At 36.3% G+C, this 20,996-nt stretch overlaps 1 protein-coding gene across 3 annotated transcripts in view; it reads left to right on the forward strand.

Moving 5' to 3' along the window:
• Positions 1-20,996, forward strand: part of bcas3 (BCAS3 microtubule associated cell migration factor) — a 324,375-nt gene that overhangs the window by 77,893 nt on the left and 225,486 nt on the right. For all 3 annotated transcript variants that reach the window (XM_051129928.1, XM_051129927.1, XM_051129929.1), the window contains exons 15-16: positions 6,694-6,958; positions 20,789-20,939. In XM_051129928.1, the coding sequence (XP_050985885.1) occupies positions 6,694-6,958; positions 20,789-20,939 (416 nt within the window). The remainder of the gene's footprint in view (positions 1-6,693; positions 6,959-20,788; positions 20,940-20,996) is intronic.

The following is a 20,996-nucleotide window of genomic DNA, read 5'->3' on the forward strand; positions in this document are numbered from 1 at the left end:
TACATTTTTTTTATTTTATTTTATTTTATTTTATTTTATTTTATTTTATATGAGTTAAAGCCCCAAATGATGATTTGATTTGATTTTGTTTTATTTATTAATTGTACATGATTTGCAGTCCCAAATTTTTATTTTATTAATTTTACGTGATTTAATTTAATTTTAATTGAAATTAATTTTATTTTATTTTATTTATTATACGTGATTTGCAGCCCCAAATAATAATAATAATAATAATAATAATAATAATAATAATAATAATAATAATAATAATATTATTATTATTATTATTATTATTATTATTATTTATTTTATTTTATTTTATTTTATTTTATCCTATTTTATTATTTTATCTTATGTGATCTAAAGCCCCAAATGTTTATTTTATTTTATTTTATTTATTAATTTTGTTATTATGAAGCCTCAAATTTTATTTTACTTTATTTTATTTTGTCATTTATGAATATTACTTGATTAAAATCCCCAATTTTATTTGATCTATTTTTATTCTTTAAGTGGTTTTTGCTTTATTTAAATATAATTTAATTTATTTCATTTTTTTTTACTTTAATAGATATTCTATGTTTATTTATTACTTTTATTTACTGTTTTAATAGTTTTTAATATAATTTTTACATTTTTAATATTTTTATATTTAATACTTATTCTTTTTAATTTATTTGGTCTCTAAACATATTTGATCAAACATTATTGATAATTTATTTATTTATTTATAGTTTGTTAGTACTTTAAACCAATAGAAGATGGTCAAACCCACATTCTTTTTTTGTATTTCATTTAACGTGACTCAGGTTGAATAGTTGAAGCGGACATCTAAGGACATGATCTGATCATTAGCGTCCGCCAAGCCTTGGTAATCTATCTGGGTGCTTTAAAGTTTAATTTACTTTTGTGATCTATTGGGTTATTGCACAAATCAGTTTGGGAAATAACTGCAGTGATTTAGTTTTCCTCTCTCCTAAATGCTGTTTCATCCATTTAGCCTTGCAGCTGTTCCACCACAATATCTTCTTCAGTTGGCAAATTGTAAGGTTTTATTTGCTTAAGTAGAACTAATATTTATTCCGAAAGGGCCTAGACCCTTACTTACTCAGCCAGTGTCATGTTTGGATATGCACACAAACCTGATCTCTGCTCTAGTTCATAGACTCACACTCTCGCAGTCACACTGACACGTTCGATGTCTAAAAGCATGCCAGACATATTTCCTCCAATTTAAATCCTTCATTACATGACAAATATTAACACTGCGGTGGAATAAAAACTGTACGTTATCCGCCTATGAGTGCCATGTAACCGTAGTACAGTCAAGTGTTATGTCTATAAGAAAGACTTGTCATTTTTGCACTTATTTATTAAACCCATTAGTGCTTTTTTTTCTCCTTTATGTTTTCACAATTCACTGTGTCCCTTTACCCTTCAAGTGCACTCTGAGCCGGGTGAAAAAGGCCAAAGTGTAGGCTGGGTACTGGCCCGTGGGTGAAGTTGAAGTTCTTCTCGTTCCTGCTCCTTATACCGAAGGTGTGACTACCTTACCCGGCACCTCCAGGCATGGCAGAGAGCTGGAACCGAGCGTGTAAAACATTCTCATTTTCCCTCCTCTGTGAGCACAGGGCCGAGGTGGCCGGCAGCTCCGCTGAGATGAGAAAGGTGGTTAATCTGTCACCGGCTCATGCCAGGTTTGCTGCCTGGCCATGCGTTGGCTTTGATCTGGCATTGTAAACAGCGCAAACTGCAGAAAGCAAGCACCCTCCAAGACGCATTATCTTGAGCAGAACAAATAAAAGGAGTGATAATGCCTCGTGGGCGGACGCAGGCACCCGGCCTTATCTGGCTGGCTGATTGACTGTGCTTGTACTGACTCCCAGCCCGCTCCGGACTGACCTTAGTGCGCGTGAAGGTAAATAACCCACCAGGCTGCATTGCCTCAAGCCATACAGCATTTTAGCTGTTCTGAGCAGCACATGACTGACCAAACAGCTCATTTGATTTGTGTCTGATTAACTGATTTAAAGATCTCAGTCGCCTAAGTCTTATTTTTACACCTCCAGGTTGAGCGGCGTCATCCCTGAACAGGAAATGGTCATTGATCTTGATTCATTTGCTCGTCTTTGGGTTGGCGTATTCAGCGTGAGGCTGATCTGAGACAGATAGAGCAGAATGACCTAGAATCAGACAGATCTCCAGACAGCTGCATTCCAGTAGCTGATGGCTATCCATAAAAAGTGCCGTAAAAAAGCCATTAGCTGAACCTTGCTGATGGCAGAGTGCTATATGGTAAAGCCAAGTGAAGCCATGATTTCTGGACCATGTCTTGGGGAAGGTCTGCTATCAGTTCGTAAAGCTTCTTGTGTTCAAAAACAGTTAGAAGATGCTGTTTTATAAAAGTATGCTCATGATGTAAGATGCTGAAAAAACAGGGTTTGATTTAACAGCCATCAGACATATGTATACAGACCAACAATTTAAAAATAGCATAGACTGAACATAAGAGGGGTAAATGCAAGAAGCACACGACGTGCTGTTGCGGTTTCATGGTTCATCTGTTTTAAGATGTTTAAAAATACAAAAGCCGGGTTAGATATTCAGGTTTTTCGTGCTGGTAACCAAGATCTGGTGTTGAGTCCTGAAACCTCTTTATCCCAGCACCTAGGCGTGATTACCAACACCTCTTTCTCATTCCTCTCGAGCGTTTCGCAACACATTTTTTAGAGATTTTATCTGTTTGTCTTTGCCCAGAAACTCTTTGTGAAAACATAATCTTTCTTATGACTAACACTCTTATGACTAAAATTCCAACAGAAGTCAGGTTGCATTCCTTAAAGTTGGCATGAAAAGGAAAATCACCCTATCTGTTTTCCAAATGCATGTTGTTGGTCTTATTGTAAATGATTCATCCATGTATGTTTAATTTTAACAAATTTCAGATCTGCTTTCTTCCAATCAATAACCAATGGATAGAACCAAGTCCCCACAATATGTTTTTAGGGCTTGAGCACCGATGGTGCGAGGACCCTATTGGAATTGCTCAGCTTCTTCTTCAAAATGAATCGCATTTTTGAGGGCCTAAACATGGTTGAAAACTCATGAAACTTTGCACATGTGCCAAAAGTGGTAAAAATTTACATCCGATATGGGTTTCAGAAGTGGGTGTGTCAAAATGGCTCGATAACGGCACCTATAAAATTTCAACGAAGTGCCCCTCGAGCTACTTTTCACATACTTGTATGAAATTCGGTTGACACATGTAACACATCAGTATCTACAAAAAAAGTCCTCTGGTACGAAGTCTGAAACTCAACAGGAAGTCTATTATTTAAAATTTTCTTGGCAAGTTTTGCACTGTTTTTGTCATTTTCAGGCATTGTATTTAAACATACTCTTGTCAAAATGGCTCGAAAGCGGCACCTATAAAATTTCAATAAAGTGCCCCTCGAGCGACATTTCACATACTTGTATGAAGTTTGGTTGACACATGTAAAACACCGATATCTATAGAAAAAAAGTCCTCCGGTACAAAGTCTGAAACCCAACAGGAAGTCTGTTATTTAAAATTTTCTTGACAAGTTTTGTGCTGTTTTTGCCATTTTCAGGCGTTGTATTTAAACAAACTCCTAGAGATTTAAACGGATCAAATTTGGTCAGTGTAATCTAAAGTCCTTTGTGATGTTAAATTGTGAAGATCTTTAGTCTTCGTTGAAGGGCATGTCCGTGGCGGCCTGACAAACTTCGATGATAAAAGTTGTTATAATTCAGGCATACAGTGTCCAATCTGCACCAAAATTCACCCGAACACATCTAAAGGCCAATATTCTGTTATATTCTGTTATAACCATAGTGCCACTTGTTGGCAACAGGATGTCATGTTTTACACTGTCTCAAACCATGTTTAATCTGTGCCAAACTTCATATGTTTGATCAAAGTGCTGGCTTGAAGACATCTACATTAGGGCTGAAGCTATCGATTATTTTAGTAATCGAGTATTCTACCGATTATTCGATCGATTAATCGAGTAATCAGATATGTTTTTCTTTATGAAAGAGCAATACTAAATATACAAAAGAAAATAAGATAGGTCTCTTAAAATAAACAACTAGTTTGTTTTCTTTTTAGAAAAATATGCATTTTTATTGCTGAAATTGCATACATTAATGAAAATTAAATGAATGAAAACTAAACCCATTTAATGCATTTATTAATGCATTAATTACTTTCAAAATGCAGATGCAAATATATCAATTTAAAATATATATGTGACCCTGGACCACAAAACCAGACTTAAGTCGCTGGGGTATATTTGTAGCAATAGCCAAAAATACATTGTATAGGTCAAAATTCTAGATTTTTCTTTTATGCCAAAAATCAGTAGGAAATTAAGTAAAGATCATGTTCCATGAAGATATTTTGTAAATTTCCTACTGTAAATATATCAAAATTTAATTTTTGATTAGTAATATGCATTGCAAAGAACTTAATTTGGAAAACTTTAAAGGTGATTTTCTCAATATTTTGATTTTTTTTGCACCCTCAGATTCCATATACTGAAATTGTTGTATCTCAGCCAAATATTGTTCTATCCTAACAAACCATACATCGATGGAAAGCTTATTTATTCAACCTTCAGATGATGTATAAAGCTCAATTTCAAAAAATTGACACTTATGACTGGTTTTGTGGTCCAGGGTCACATATAAACATTACAACCTAAAACGAAGGCATAAATCAAGAAAGTTACAAATGCATAAATAATATTTTGTTATTTTAAACAAAACATTGAATACTGATATTTACATGTATTTTTAAAATGAAGATACTTTAAAGGAGAAGTCCACTTCCAGAACAACAATTTACAAATAATTCTCACCCCCTTGTCATCCAAGATATTCATGTCTTTCTGTTTTCAGTCGTAAAGAAATTATGGTTTTTGAGGAAAACATTTCAGGATTTTTCTTCATATAATGGACTTCAGTTGTGCCCCCGATTTTGAACTTCCAAAATGTAGTTTAAATGCAGCTTCAAAAGGCTCTAAACGATCCCATCCAAGGAAGAAGGGTTTTATGTAGCGAAACAATCGTTCTCTTTGTTTTTTTTTTTTTTTTTTTTTTTCGAAAAATAAAAATTTGTATACCTTTTAAGCACAAAAGCTCATGTAGCACAATCTCTGGAATATGCATTCTTGAATGATTTTTTCATTTTGAACGGATCTTTAATGTGACTCAGGAAGAACGAGTCGTCTTTGGGAGTGATTAGTTCGGTCGCGCATGCCCAGCATCCTATTAGGTTCTGTACTGGAATTAGTTCACCTGTTTCGAATCTTCTGGTTTTTCGAATCGTTCGTTCATCTTATGGGGCTGTCACGTGATGAACGAACGACGCGAACCCGAAAACTTGTCAGATAAGAGGTGAGGTGAGCTAATCATAGACTAAAGACCAAGGTAAACAATGTATTAATCTTTTCTGTTTCTTATAGCATTACAGTTGTGTCTTGTTTGTAGTGTGATCAACATTTGTGTAAGCAGTAGATGTGTTAGGGAAGTAACACGTAACATTTTAATTATATTTTGCTAAAATGAACGAAATGACTCAAAAAAAGATTTGTTCATTTTGCTGAACGAGACTCAAAGATCCGAGTCGGTAAAATGATCCGAACTTCCCATCACTACTACGAATCACGTCTAAATGATTGTTTTGTGATTGTTGATTGTCAATGAAATGTTTTCCTCAAAAACCATAATTTCTTTACGACTGAAGACAGAAAGACATGAACATCTTGGATGACAAGGGGGTGAGCAAATTATTTGTAAATTGTTGTTTTGGAAGTGGAAATCTCCTTTAAATGTGATATCAAAACCGCCAGTAGGTGTCAGCAAGTCACTGTTAAGTAAGTGAGTCATTGCGATTGAACTGAATCATTTAACGGGTGATTCATTCAAGAACGAAACACCGCCATGTTGCTCAAAGACGTAAAACCATGCTGTGGCAGTGTTTGGAATGGTTATTGTTGGCGAAATAAAGCAAAAACAGGCAATGTGCCGTCTAAAATGTCAGTATCTTAATATTAGCTTCTTGTTTATTGATGAACTGTTGCATAAAATCAGTATCACATTTGTAATCATGCTGAGGCACTCTTCGTTTGATATTGACTAACTTTCTAACTTTAAAGCAAATAATTTGCCTCAATGATTTTTTTTTGTATTCGAGTTACTCAAGTTACTCGAGGAATCCTTTTAGCCCTAAACTACATGCTAATATCCAGTTATGGTCATAGCGCCACCAGCTGGCAGCAGGAAGTTTGGCACATATAAATGACTTTGACATATTCCTCCTATATTTACCATTTTAAATGCATATTGCTCACCGTTTGCTGTTTTCCTAAAGCCGTCGGGTGGCAGTGAGCCCGGGTGCAAGGGCCCTTCAACGCTGCTTGCAGCTTTAATTTTTAATTAATCTCTTTAACTTGAATGTATGTCCTAGTACATAAGAAGATCTGCTACCAAATTTTGAAGCAAAGGCATTGTTCACACTGTTCACTCAAGACCCAACACTCGGAAAGCATCCTGTAATGTTAATTTTAATACATTTTGATGCTTGTTCTTTTTCAAATCTGAACCAACTCAAATCTAAAAAGGTTTTGAGCTTCTTTCCTTTGTTTTCTCTTGCCTTTGCTCTAGGTGCAGGACATCTGCTTCAGCCATGACTGCCGCTGGGTGGTGATCAGTACTCTTCGTGGTACCTCTCATGTCTTTCCCATCAACCCGTATGGTGGACCGCCATGTGCACGCACACACATGTCCCCACGTGTGGTCAATCGCATGAGCCGTTTCCAGAAGAGTGCCGGACTGGAGGAGATTGAGCAAGAGCTAAGCAGCAAACAGGGTGGCCGATGTAGCCCCATTCCTGGCCTCTCTAGTAGCCCATCTGGATCACCGCTACATGGTTAGGAAACTTTTTTTTTTTTTTTTTTTTCTTTTAATATTCTGGTAATGTGTTTGATTAAATAGAAATTGTATTATTTTAAGGGATAGTTCACCCAAAAATGAAAATTCTGTTGTTGATTACTCACCCTAATGTCGTTCCAAACCCGTAAGGCTTTGGAACACAAATTAGGATATTTTTGATGAAATCCGAGAGCTTTCTGACCCTGCACAGACAGCAATCCAACTGACACGTTTAATTATTTTGTGTCCCGAAGATGAACGATGGTCTTACGGGTTTGGAATGACATGTGGGTGAGTAATTAATGACAGAATTTTCGTTTTTTGGTGAACTATTCCTGTAAAATTTTCGTTTCTCATACATTGTAATTACATTTATTGCCCACCATCTTGAATTAATTTTCACTGAGCTCATAGACATCCTTCTAGAATTTGACATGGAGCAAGTAGATCCTGGCCAGTCAGGAGTTAATCGAGTCACCCTAGTAGACCTTGTGATTGAGCCTGTTGACCTCTGTTACAACAATGTGATGTTTGTCAAACACTGTCCCTGGCTGCAAACTCACTCTCACTGACCACGTCTGACCGTTGCGTACATACACACCCACCTGCCTGCACACACACTTCTCATCTCTGTGCTGATTGCCACAGGAGCTGGCACGCCTGTCAGTGTTGTTTGCCCATCAGCACTCCCCACTCCATAAAGCAGAGGTCTGATTAATCAATATATCCGTGCTTGCCGAAAGCACCCCGCTGATACGGACACAGGAGACTCCAATCAGCCGCAGGGTGTTTGCAGAGCTTCCCAAAGGGTTCAAGAGAGCCTCGCTTACTCTGACACCCAAAGTCATATATCAAATGACACCATACAGACACTAAATCAGTAAATGTAAACAATGTTTGTTTATTTATAACATTTAGAAGCGTCAAAATAATGCATCAAAATAATTTATTTGGCTACTGCATTGCGTCTTGCTATGGAAGCCCATTTCCACCACCACATACAAAATAAGAAAGGTAACTGTGACTTTTTATTTCACGATTCTGACTTTTTTCTCAGAATTGCGAGACATAAACTCACAATTCTAAGTAAACTCAAGACTTTTTTTTTTCAGAATTGCAAGTTTATGTTGCAATTCTGACTTTTTTCAAACAATTCTGCCGTTTTATTTCTCAATTATGAGATTTAAACTCAATTCTGAGCAAATATCAGTCTTTCTTTCCTCTCAAAATTGGACTTTTACTATAAATTGGGAGTTTATATCTCACAATTCTGAGGAAAAAGTCAGTATTGTGTGGAAAAAAAAGAGAATTGTGAGATACAATCTCGAATCGCGAGAAAACAGTCAGAATTGCAAGATACAAACTCGCATTTGCAAGAAAAGTCAGAATTGCAATTGTTTTTATCTTGGAATTCTGACTTAATTACTCACAATTGTGTTTTCACAAAAGTTTATATCACGCAATTCTGTTTATTTCTCACAATTCTGAGAAAAAAGTTAAAATTGTTAAAAATATTTCGCAATTCTGACTTTATATCTCACAAACTATCTTCTGACTTTATATCTCGCCATCCTGACTTTATAACTCATAATTGCAAGTTTATATCACGCAATTCTGAATTTATATCTCACAATTCTGACTTCATATCATGTAATTCTCACTTTATTTCTTGCAATTCTGAGAAAAAAGTCAAAATTGTGAGTTTATTCCAATTCTGACTTTATAACTCGCAATTTTGAGTTTATATCACGCAATTCTAACTTTATTTTTTGCAATTCTGAGGAAAAAAATGTAAAAATTGTAGTTTATATCTCACGTTTCTGACTTCAATACTCGCAATTGCAAGTTTATATTATGCAATTCTGAATTTATCTTGCAATTCCGACTTTATAACTCGCAATTGCAAATTTATGTCACGCAATTCTGACTTTAATTCTCGCAATTCTGGCTTTATTGCTCGCAATTCTGATTTTATAACTTGCAATTGCAAGTTTATATCTGACAGTTCTGGGGAAAAAAGTCAAGTGTGAGTTGGTATGCCATTCTGTGCACATTTGTATCACAATTATGAGAAAAAAAGTCACGCAAAACTCACAAAGACCTTTTTTTATGTTTTATTCAGTGGCGGAAACAGGCTTCCATATTTTGCAGATTTTTAGCATTACCACATTTTTAAAGTTAAAATTGAAATTTTAAAATTGCTGTTTACAATGTCTAATGTTTTTAAAGGTAAAATTCAATTAAATTTCATTAAATGTTATTTTCTGTTACATTCTTTTTTTTTTTTTTAAATAATGATATAATTAATTTCAGTGACTTCTGACTGTCTCAAAGAAAATACAGCTTTTTTTCCACATGCAGTCAAGCAAAGCTGTGACATCACAGGGCCGGAATGTTTGGCGTCCCGTGTAGGGATGGTTACCAGCAGCCGTGAAAGTGGGCCTCAGAAGCCCTGTCGTAAATCAGACTCACTTTTCAAAGCCGGGCATTAGAAGCACCTGTCAACAATTAGTCCTATCAGCTTCAGCCCGATGAGACACTTTGACAACAGGGTTCTGAAGTGACATTTTTTGTACTGGGAACAGGATGCGGGAATCTAAGAAACAGAAGTCTGAGGCAGCTCGAATGCCTTAGAGGCAAATCTTGGACTGTCCGGATTTTATAACCTCAAGGATCATTCCATAATTCCTTAAGCCAAAAGATGGGAGGATAGCAGGATGTGGCTTTTGAATTAAGATGAAACAGTGTGGGGGAGAAAGGGAGACAAAGTGGTCTGCACTTTTCCGTGGTCCCTCAGGGCCTCTCCTATGGGCTCATACTTGGAGATGGAATGCTCGAGCCACTCACATATCCTGCCGGAGATGTTTTCTTTATTTGCAAACCAGTCATTCAGTTTTTCTTTCTTGTTCTCTTAGTATTTTTTAAGCATTATATTTCAGTGTATTACAAATTACACACTGCTCTTCTTCACACTTAAAGTTCACCTTTCCTGTTATATGAAACATTTGTTCAATAAACCAAATTGCAGTGAAATTATTTCCTAATGATTTTTATTTAATTGTAATTTCATAGATTTACAATTGCCTGCATTTATTTGATCAGAAATACAGTGAAGCAGTGAATATTATTACATTTTAAAACAACCGTTTCTATTTTAACCTTTTTTTAAAAAAGTAATTTATTCCTGTGATGCTAAAGCTGAATTTTCAGCATCATTACTCCAGTCTTCAGTGTCACATGAACCTTCATAAATCATTCTAACATGCTGATTTGGTGCTCAAGAAACATTATTATTATTATCAATGTTGAAAACAGTTGTGCTGCTTAATATTTTTGTGTAAAACACAATACAGTATTTTTTTTTTTTTGAATAAAAACAGGATTTATTTGAAATAGCCACTTTTGATTAATTAAATACATCTTTGCTGAATAAATTAAAAAACGTAAATAAAAATAAAATATAAAAGAACATAGTTTCACACAGGATTTCTACAAATAAATAACATTTTCTGCATTTTCCTTCGCTAGGAAACTACATTTTACGTCATTGAAAAACGAGCAAAATTGTTTTTGTGGTTGTCACACTTTGAAATCCTTTTCCGCCATGATTAGCTATCAGACACAAAAAGAGAAAAGGCTATCAGCGTCACTTTCCGTTTGCTTTTCCGTCGGTTTTGTTCATTTTTGGGTTCGTGAGCGTGAACGGAGGCGGCAGAAATAAATGATTGATAAGAAAAGCTGCCGCGCAGTAGCCACAACAGTAGACTGGCAATTGTCTCTTGTGACAACTCATTGATTTAGGGAAGGAACTAGAGAAGTACACATCCTTCAGAGCTGGCACTCTGTAAAAATAGAAACCACAATCGGGCTTTCTTCTCTCCCAGTTTAATTGTGGAGTTTTTTCAATCTATTTTTGGCACCACAGCCCCCTCGACTTAGGTTCATGGCATTGTTAGATAATTCAACAAGTCAGTCTTTGTTCGGTGCTGGTAACAGACAGTTAATTCTTTCGCTTGGGTGCTGATTTCAGTTTTGTCCGTCTGCCTTTCTACCTAAATGCTAAAGGAAAATGCTTTTTAAAGCATAACTGTTGTTGTATGGTTTCCATTCGCGGGAGTGTTTAGGGCACATGTGGCTTTGGTAGCCATGCTGCGCAGCGGTTAAGCTCTGTGTCGGCCTTGCGCGAGGATGTGAGGAGTGCGATGGAAAGAGCCGTCTGGACTGAGGCGGTCACATCAGCTTGGCGCTTACAGGAAATTCAGTGTTGGTTTGACAAAACTTGGTGGTCTCTTTTTTTTTTTTTTTCTCCTCTCGTATGTTCATTGACTATTTTGAAAGGAAAAACAAGGTGCAACAGGAAGCTGTTAATTCACTGTTATTGAGTTGGGGATAACGGGATACTTCCTCTGAGCCATTTAATGTCAGCATACGGCTTGTTTGGGTTTCAGGCTTGTTTTATCAGTAACTACGCCTGTTTACACCATTCATCATCTTAAAGCAAAAACAGCCAGACATGGATGCTTTTGCAGAACTGATGACACAATGTTGTTTGGAGCAAGTGGTTTTTAAAACCTCAATGCTGTGGTTATTAATATAACATTAAAATTACTTTTTCACTTTTTTTTTGTAAGTTCCAAAGTTATTTTTTTTTCTTTAGCAAGGACGCATTAAATTGATCAAAAGTGACGTTTATAATGTTTAAAAAATTTCCATTTTAAATAAATGCTGTTCTTTTAAACTTTCTATTCATCTAGGATCATGGGGAAGAAATGTATCACTAAATATTATATGCTTTTCACAAACATATTAAGCAGTTTAGGGATATTATAATGATTTCTGAAGAATCAAGTGACACTGAAAACTGGAGGAAACATGACAAGAATAAACTACATTTCCAAATGTATTAGAAGAAAAGCAAAAGAAAGCAGTTACTTTTAAATTGCAATAATATTTCCACAATGTTACTGTTTTACTGTACTTTTGAATACAAACTGAATTTTTTAAATAAATACACCCATAAATACACTTAAAAAAAAAAAAAAATTAAAAAATTAAATAAATAAATAAATTACAGACCTTAATGGTAGTGTAATTTGAATTGAAGAGGATTTCTGTAACTTTTTCACTACCAGCCAACATCAGTCTCTTTTGCTCACCAAGCCTGCATTTTATTTGATCCCAAGTACTGCAAAAACGGTAAAATTCTGAAGTATTTTTACTGTTTAAAATAACTGCTTTCTATCTGAAAATATTTTAAAATGTAATTTATTCCTGTGATTTTAAAGCTGAATTTTTATCATTACTCTAGTCACATGATTCTTCAGAAATCATTCTAATATTCTGATTTTCTGTTCAAAAACATTTATCATTATTATCATGTTGAAAACGGCAGAGTAGAATTTTTTCAGGTTTCTTTGATGAATAGAAAGTTCAGAAGAACAGCATTTATCTGAAATAGACATCTTTTATAACATAATAAATGTCTTTATCATCACTTTTGGTCAATTTAAAGCATCCTTGCTAAATAAAAGTATTTATTTCTATAATTTCTTTCCCCCAAAAAAACAAGATTTTAAAACTTTGAATGGTATAATGTTACAAAAGCTTTGTATTTCAGATAAATCATGATCTTTAAATCTTTCTATTTATCAACGAATCCTGAAAAAAAATGTACTCGCCTGTTTTAAATATTGATAATAATAAAAAAATGATTCTTGATCAGCAAATCAGCATATTAGAATGATTTCTGAAGGATCATATGACACTGAAGACTGGAGTAATGATGCTAAAAATTCAGCTTTGAAATCACAGAAATAAACAACATTTTAAAATATATTCAAATAGAAAGCAGCTATTTTGAATAGTAAAAATATTTCAGAATTTTACTGTTTGTGCTGTACTTTAGATCATAAGAAGAGACTTCTTTAAAAGACGTTCAAAAACTTTTGACGGGTAGTGTAATTTGCGATAAAAGAGAGTTTTCCACTGGTGGTATTTTTTGTGTACACCATCTAATCCAGATTCAAATCTGCATTTGAAATATGGAACTAAACATTTATCGTTTTCCATTTAATGTTTGTTGTTGGGCTGTCCTTCCTTTAGAGCAGATTCGAAGTTTTCCTTTCGTGTCGAGTGTGGCGGTGAAGCGTGTGTCCCACTCACTGAGTCCTGTGCTGAATCATTTACAACCATCAGATCTCTTCTGTTTACTTTTCTCTCTCTCTGTGTGTGTCTGTGTCTGTGTGTCTGTCGGACATGCAGCCAGATGAGCTGATCTGATCTGTACAGGCAGGGCCAGCAAACACTCTCTGTAATCACAAACTGCCTCCTCCCTTGTTTGTGGCACACACACACTCTTAAATTCCATCACAGCTTCACAGCGGCTCTCCGGCTCTCAAAGATAAAGCTCAGCTCCTCCGCTCGCAAAACAACAGACGTGCAATCAGCCCAGGCATCAAAGCGCCGCTCTTGTTTTAACATACCACAACTCTGCATCATGTACAGTCTCATTCAGACTCCCTATCCTGAAGATTTATTACTCTGGTTTGCAAAAACACTACCCGTGTAGGCCTCTGTGTGGCGCTGTGTTCTTAGCTTTTTGTTGACAGCCGGTTTCAAATGAAGGACCTTATTTCACTCCATTGGCTGAGAGAGGAAAAATACTTAGGCCTGAATCATGCCACTTTTTGTCTTGATATGAATCTAATCCAGCAAAAGGACTGAAGTTACCCTGTAATTTGTCCTGAATTTTATGAATGGCCTCCTCTTAAAAGCAAACAGCAATGCTTCCTCCGACTTATGCCTTGAAGATAAACGATTTGTTATGGATTTTTATCAGTCGTCATTGTCCAGATTTTTCACAGTGTTTTTATTTATTCATTTAATGTCATATTTGTGAAAATCATTCTTTTAAATATCACTTCTTTATTTTTAATGCTTAATTTTAGTCTTAAATATCATTTTCTAAGAACATCTTTTTCTTTTTTTCTGTTTCGTGTTGCAGCATTGTCTTTCCCCTGGCATGCCGATTGTAAACATCTCATTGAGACCGTGTTGTTGTTTGGCCTGGGTGGCCTGGTATGTGTTTTTTTTGTTTGTCTTGCTCTCATGCGAAAACTTTTTGAGTGGGCTGGTGTGTCTTTATCAGGCAGAGTGAGCCATGATGATGTGCTGCCCTTTCCCACTGTGAGGAAATGTGATTTTGACACTTCTCATGACCTGAGACCCTGCACTGTCCCACAGTGAAGTTTTCTCTGTACCATGATGCAATGCAGCATTCCTCCTTTTCTGATGTGATTTTTTTGATTGTATATATTTTATCCCATTAAGATGTGTTTTAAAAGCTTTGGTGGTTGAGTACTTTTACATGGACTAAATATTTTTTTCTTTGTCAGGCTTTTTTATGTGTAACTTAGACCCAAACCACAAATTGCACTGAGGAAATGAAAACACTGATATGTTTCTGTTTGCACAATATAATTTTATGGTAAGCAAATAAATGGATTCTATTGCCTATTTTGTGGCTGAAGCAGCTGTTATATATGTATGTTTTTGCCATATTGTCAAATCAAGACTAGTAATGATGGAATGTCTGGTTTTTAATTTCTTATTGTAGATTCTTTGATATTATTTAACAGGGTTCTACCAGTTGGTTTGTAATTATGAACTTTGGCAGCTCTGCAGAGTTGATGTTGTGGTTGGATACTAGATATTTTAATTGCATTAATGAGTTTGAAAATAGTGGTTGGTCTAGGCAGGGTAAGATTACTAATTTAGTGTGCGTTTGGAAACGCAATAGAAGTTTTGATTATTGACATTTGTAGGTTAGAACGATTTTTAAAAATATTTATTAAAGGAAACATCATTTGTCAGTGCTGTTTAACACGTCCATGGCACAGGCACAAGAAACAGGAAATTCTCCTACGTTTCCTTTTCATTCAGCTGCTGCAGCACTGGAATTGCGCTGCTCCTTTTTTTTTTTTTTTTTTTTTTTTTTTTTTTTTTTTTTAAATTGGACCTTTTGTAATTTGATTTATATTACTTGACAGTCAAAAGTATTTGAACAGTAAGATTTTTAAAGAAGTCTCTTCTGCTCACCAAGCCTGCATGTATTTGATCCAAAATACAGCAAAAGCTGTAATATTGTGAAATATTTTTACTATTTAAAATAACTGCTTTCAATTTGAATGTATTTTAAAATGTAATTTATTCATTTGATCAAATCTACTTTTTCGGCATCATTACTCCAGACGTCAGTGTCACACGATCCTTCAGAAATCATTCAAATATGCTGATTTGCTGTTAAAAAGCAAAACAAAAAACTAATATTTTCTATTATTATTATCAATAATTAAAACAGTTGAGTGCATTTTTTTCAGGATTCTTTTATGAATAGAGAGATCCAAAGATCAGCATGTATCTGAAATAATGATGTACTTCTATCATTCAAAAGCTTGGAGAAATTATAGAAATTATAATTTTTTTTATTTAGAAAGGATGCTTTAAATAGATCAAAAGTGATGATAAAGACATTTGTAATGTTACAAAAGATTTCTATTTCAGATAAAGGTTGTTCTTCTGAAATTTCTATTTATTAAAGAAACCTGAAAAATTCTACTTTTTTCAGCTGTTTTCAGCAAAATTCTGCTGTTTTCAACATAATAATAAATGTTTTTGCGGAGCAAATCAGGATATTAGAATGATTTCCGAAGGATCGTGTGACTGGAGTAATGATGCTAAAATTCAGCTTTGAAATCACAGGAATAAATTACATTTTAATATATTTAAATAGTAACAGTGTTTCCAAATTTAGCTGTTTTTGCTGTACTTTGGATCAAATAAATGCAGGCTTGGTGAGCAGAAGACTTCTTTAAAAATCTTACTGTTCAAAAACTTTTGACTGGTAGTGTATATATGTTTTTAAATGTTAAAAATGATACTAATTGTTTAATTAACATTCTTATTTTAATAATATTGCATAGATGTATCCACATTTTCAAGACTGAGCAACATGTGTCTACAGCTGTTACGGCGCCATCATCCAGCGAGTTGATTGACATCCTGATGCTTTGAATTGAACTTACTCACTAAAACATTTCTTTTTTTTCCCCCCTCCTCTGAAACACCAGCATAGGGTTTCATTTAGACATGTCTGAAATGACACTGCAGCGTTCATGACTGGGAGGAGAGAATACGGTTCCCACTTACCCATAAGTAAATTGACATGATCAGATTACGTGCTCCTGATCAGAGCCACATGCCGAGGTGCATTGATTGAGTCTGCGGATGCCTTCCTGTTCATCTTCTCATGCACCGTTTGCAAAGTCTGCTCGTCTGAGGTGAAACATCCTCACACACACACATACACATACACGCACGTTGCCTTGCAAACAAACTCGCTCACATATGGTTTCAGTAAGGCTGTTATCTGAGCCACAGAAGAGTGTAGATTCCCACTGTCACCAAGGTGCTCCTCTGATGAGCTGTAAATGCTGACATGTTGTAAACTATTGGATCTGATTTCAGACAGCCGTGTAGCAAGACGTTCGGATGTAGTTTGGTTAATAAATTACATGCTTGAATGCTTTCTTTGATAAATACGTGTGTTGCTGTTATACAGCAGTGAATAATTTCGCTCATGATGTAATGGGTTGTAATCATACGGCGACTTCTGAAATCAGCGCAAGGGGAACTGAAAACGTCCCATTTTGTAATGCAGTTTGAAGGTGAAAATGCTCGTGCGGCACGACGTCTGGTAATAGCAGGAAGTTTCATATAATGTTTCTGCTCATTAAAGCGGATGCCGAACAACCCAAAAACTTCACAAGGAAAAAAAGCTCCGCTGTCACTTTAAAAGCACTCTCATTCACTGGTGGTTGGGGAAAAGACTGGCAGTTGGCCATTTTCACATAGGCTGGCTTGACCCCGCTGCAAGCCTGAAAATAGCAGCGAGCAGATACTGTAAAAGCAGAGGCAACCAGAAATGGCTTTTCCACCGATGTCTGATTTCTTCTGAAAACAGTAAATCTTGTGAAGTTTATTTTCTTTGCAGCATCTGTGTTTTATAATGGTTCTTTTAATTTGTTTTCACTTTGTCCACCGGGATTGCTTTTATCCGGCACTTTCTGGCCTCTCCTTTTACTTACTTTCCTTTTTTCCCCCCCTTTCCACTTGTAGTACTCCTCCTTTGAAAGTGTGTATTTTAATAATGATAGCTCTGGGAATTGGCCCAGGCAGACTTGACATGACAGCGCCTTCCCCTGAGTGCGGCGGTACGGCCATTGTTCCTTTTCCTCTCCACTCATCCCATTTTTTTTTTTTTCTCCTTCTCCTCCTCCTCCTCCCCTGCCGTCCTAATCCCTACCTCCTGTGAACTACGCTCTTACAGGAGCACGTCTGGGAAACCTGGACGAGCGCGAAAGACATGAATGGGTGAAACAGAATATATCAAAGTATTCCCAAACCGGGATAGCGCGACTTTTTTTCTGGGAATTCAAGTCAGCGCAGATGCTCCTAAAGCTTGGTGATTTCTCAACGGTTGACGTTTTGGAACGCCTTGCGATATTCAGGAACGTTATTCGCGTTGGCGGTTGTTGAGGATGCGTTTTTTAATTCACTTTGGCGGTGATGGGATGATGTTTGCGTACCGGTGTTGTTTTTTGCAGGTTTATGTGTGCAAATGAAGCTAATAACGAATGGAAAGCGTCAGCTTAGATGGATCGCTTGTGTTCATTGCTTTATCAGATGCAAATAGAACAGCTTGGGGGAGAAAAACAAGATATCAGTGACAGGGCGAGCAGGTCTGAGCCATTAGAAGAAAATGCAAATGGAGCGGAGTGCGCTCGAACAGAAGGGTCAGGTGACAGAGGGTGACCCGGCCGGCCTCTTGGAGTTAGGCCTGCGACGGCTGTGGATTTGCATTGATGGATCTTCTTTCCATTGGCTTGTCATGTATCACTGCGCAGGCCATCACACATGAGTCATTAATCAAATGACGGCTCCATAAGCAGTATCGTTTTGACTGGCCAGGCGCCTTGCCTCGCTCGGACGTGCCATTCTTGAGGGTTTCGGCCAAGCCTGCCACACTCGGGTTGACGTCATGCGGCGGCTGAGTTTCACATCATCCCGTGCGAGGCGTCTGCTTTCGGAGGGCTTAAGCTCTGCCGCCGTGACGGCGTTTGCGTACGCGTCCCCGGGCGGGCGGGTCGGGGTTTGATTTAGTGGGGGTTAAAAAGTGCGCCGAGGCTGAGTGTGTCCTTCTTGGAAAGATGCTAAATTCATTAAGATTTTTCTTCCTCTACTCCTCGTCTTTGTCCATCAGAAGCACCATTATGGGTTTTCAGGCTGCTTCCTGTTCAAATTCCTTTTCTTTTCTGCTGCTCTTGCACACAAAAGGTGGCTGCGCTTGGGGTGTAGTGGTTTTGAAATGTGAAGGGCCCTTGAGATCCGGGCCCTGTGTGGAATGGCGCAGGGGTTTGTGTAATGTCTCCAGCCAGAGCAGGCCTTTATCGAGGGCCATGAGGCCTAAATGGCCTCTCTTTGGTTAAGCACAAAGACAGCGTTTCTGGGTATTAGACAGACACAGAGAGGCTGGCTAATGATCTAAAACCCCTCCAACACTGTGGCACGGCCGCTCTCAGCGCTTTTGCCCTCAGATAATCATTGTTTTGTGTCTCAGGTATTTCTCCAACCCCCTGAATACCCTCTTACAATGGAAGCAAGGAAAATGTTCGCTGAGATTATTGGGCTGGTCTGAAATATTGTACGGTGAAAGGGAAAAAATAATGGAGTTAGAAAAACAAAAAGCAGCACTTCAACTTTGTGTGGAATATTTGTGTAGCGTACATCTGCACTTTATTGTTTTGGCTTTTTAAAAAAGTGCACGGAAGCAGGGTTCAAATTGACGCGTAGTTGGTAGTTGGTAGTTGGAATAAAAAGCAACACATGAAAACAAATGAAAAGTGGATAATTAAAGGGAGAGCTGTGGAAACCTTGTATCTGTTGTGTTTGTTTCCCAGAGCTATATTATGAATTAATTATGCGTGTTTTAGCATGTCTGGAATGCTGACCGTTCAGCGTTATTTATTTTTTTTATAATCTTTTTATACTACGTATCAGTAAAGACTTAAAAGACTGGGAGATTTTTACGATTTTATCGATTAATTCAAATGTAATGTTTTGCCACTATTTTATTTTTTTAGAAATCGAGGAATCGCAATTTTTATTTTTTAATAGAAATATTACCAAAGGTTAGAATTAGACAGTTTGACAATATGCCAACAGTAAAGAGAAAAGATTGATCAAACCGCATGTCGGTGCACATGATTAACTCTCGCTCATATCGCTAGGCGCCATTCACACAGAATGCGCTTTTTGTGTTGACAAAGATGCTACGCGGGCAGCGGAATAGAAAAAACATGCAAGAAGATGGGAGTGAACTTCTTTTAACTTGAGCGCCGCGTTTTTAGAATGCAGTTTCATCCATGAGACGCTGCAAGAGACGTGAGTGCAAAAGTCAAACACGTCCATATTTACAAAAAAAAAAAAGCAACGCAATTGAATAAAAAACCCTGTGAAGAACTACTACTGTATGTCTGATATTGCATCATGTTTGCATCATGGTGATAGGCTGAAAGCTGCTGTTCGTTGTTTTTACAGAACATTTATAGTCAATAATAGTCTATAGTGTTATACCTTCAGGTATTTTGAGTTTGAATTACCTTGACTTTTTTTTTTTTTTTTTTTTAAAGCATTTTCCTACTATTATTTCTGAATATATAATATACATAAGACAAGTTTGTACAGGATGTAGTTCATGCATCTTTTTTGCAAAGATATTTAAGTGGTTTGTTTAATATTTACATAATGTTGACATCATGTGTGGTGCACTTGGAATAGAATTTTCTTTAATTAGAGGGCTAATAAAGAAAAAGTCATTTGAATCATGTTGTAGTTCCAATTTCAAGTCGACTAGTTAAAAATCGTAATAAATCAATCGGTTAAATGCGAAGAAAAATGCGAGAATATTATTAAGAATATTATTAAATATTATTATATTCTAGGATGTTTTAAAATGTCATTTATTCTTGTGATGGTAAAGCTAAATTTTCAGTGGCTATTACTGCAGTCTTCGGTGTCACATGATCCTTCAGAAATGATTCTAATATGCAGATTTGGTAATCTCATGTAAAATGTGTAAATGTGTTTACTCTTATTTTATCAATTTAATGCATCCTTGCTTAATAAAAGTTTTAGCTTAAAGGAGTAGTTCACTTCCAGAACATTAATTTACAGATAATGTACTCGCCCACTTGTCATCCAAGATGTTCATGTCTTTTTTTTCTTCAGTTGTAAAAAAAATATTTTTTGAGGAAAACATTTCAGGATTTCTCTCCATATAATGGACTTCTATGGTGCCCCCGAGTTTGAAATTCCAGAATGCAGTTTAAATGCAGCTTTGAAAGGTTCTAAACAATCCAAGCCAAGGAAGAAGGGTCTTATCTAGCAAAACGATTTGTTATTTTCTAAACAAAAATAGAAAATTGTGCTAGATAAGACCCTCCTTCCTTGGCTGGGATTATTTAGAGCCCTTTGAAGCTGCATTTAAACTGCATTTTGGAAGTTCAAACTCCGGGGGCAAGTCCATTATATGTTTTCCTCAAAAAAAAACACGTAATTTCTTTATGACTGAAGAAAGAAACACATGAGCATCTTGGATTACAAGGGGGTGAGTACGTTATCTGTTTTTGTTAACTACTCTAAATAATGTGACCTATCAATTTTTTACGTTCTCAACTCACATTCTTTATTTTTTCCTTTTCTTTTACAGTCAAACTCACCAGTCAAGAATCCTATAACAACTTCACCAACAACAACATGGGTAACCCACGCCTGTCTCCATTACCCAGTTTGACGGTCGTGCTTCCATTAGCTCAGATCAAGCAGCCGATGACCTTGGGAACCATCACCAAGCGCACTGGGTGGGTTTCTACACAGTATTTAGCACTTGAAAGCATTGGCAAGCCTTTTAAATGTTA

This window comes from Labeo rohita, chromosome 15 (genome assembly GCF_022985175.1).
Source record: "Labeo rohita strain BAU-BD-2019 chromosome 15, IGBB_LRoh.1.0, whole genome shotgun sequence".
NCBI classification, from domain to species: Eukaryota; Metazoa; Chordata; class Actinopteri; order Cypriniformes; family Cyprinidae; genus Labeo; species Labeo rohita.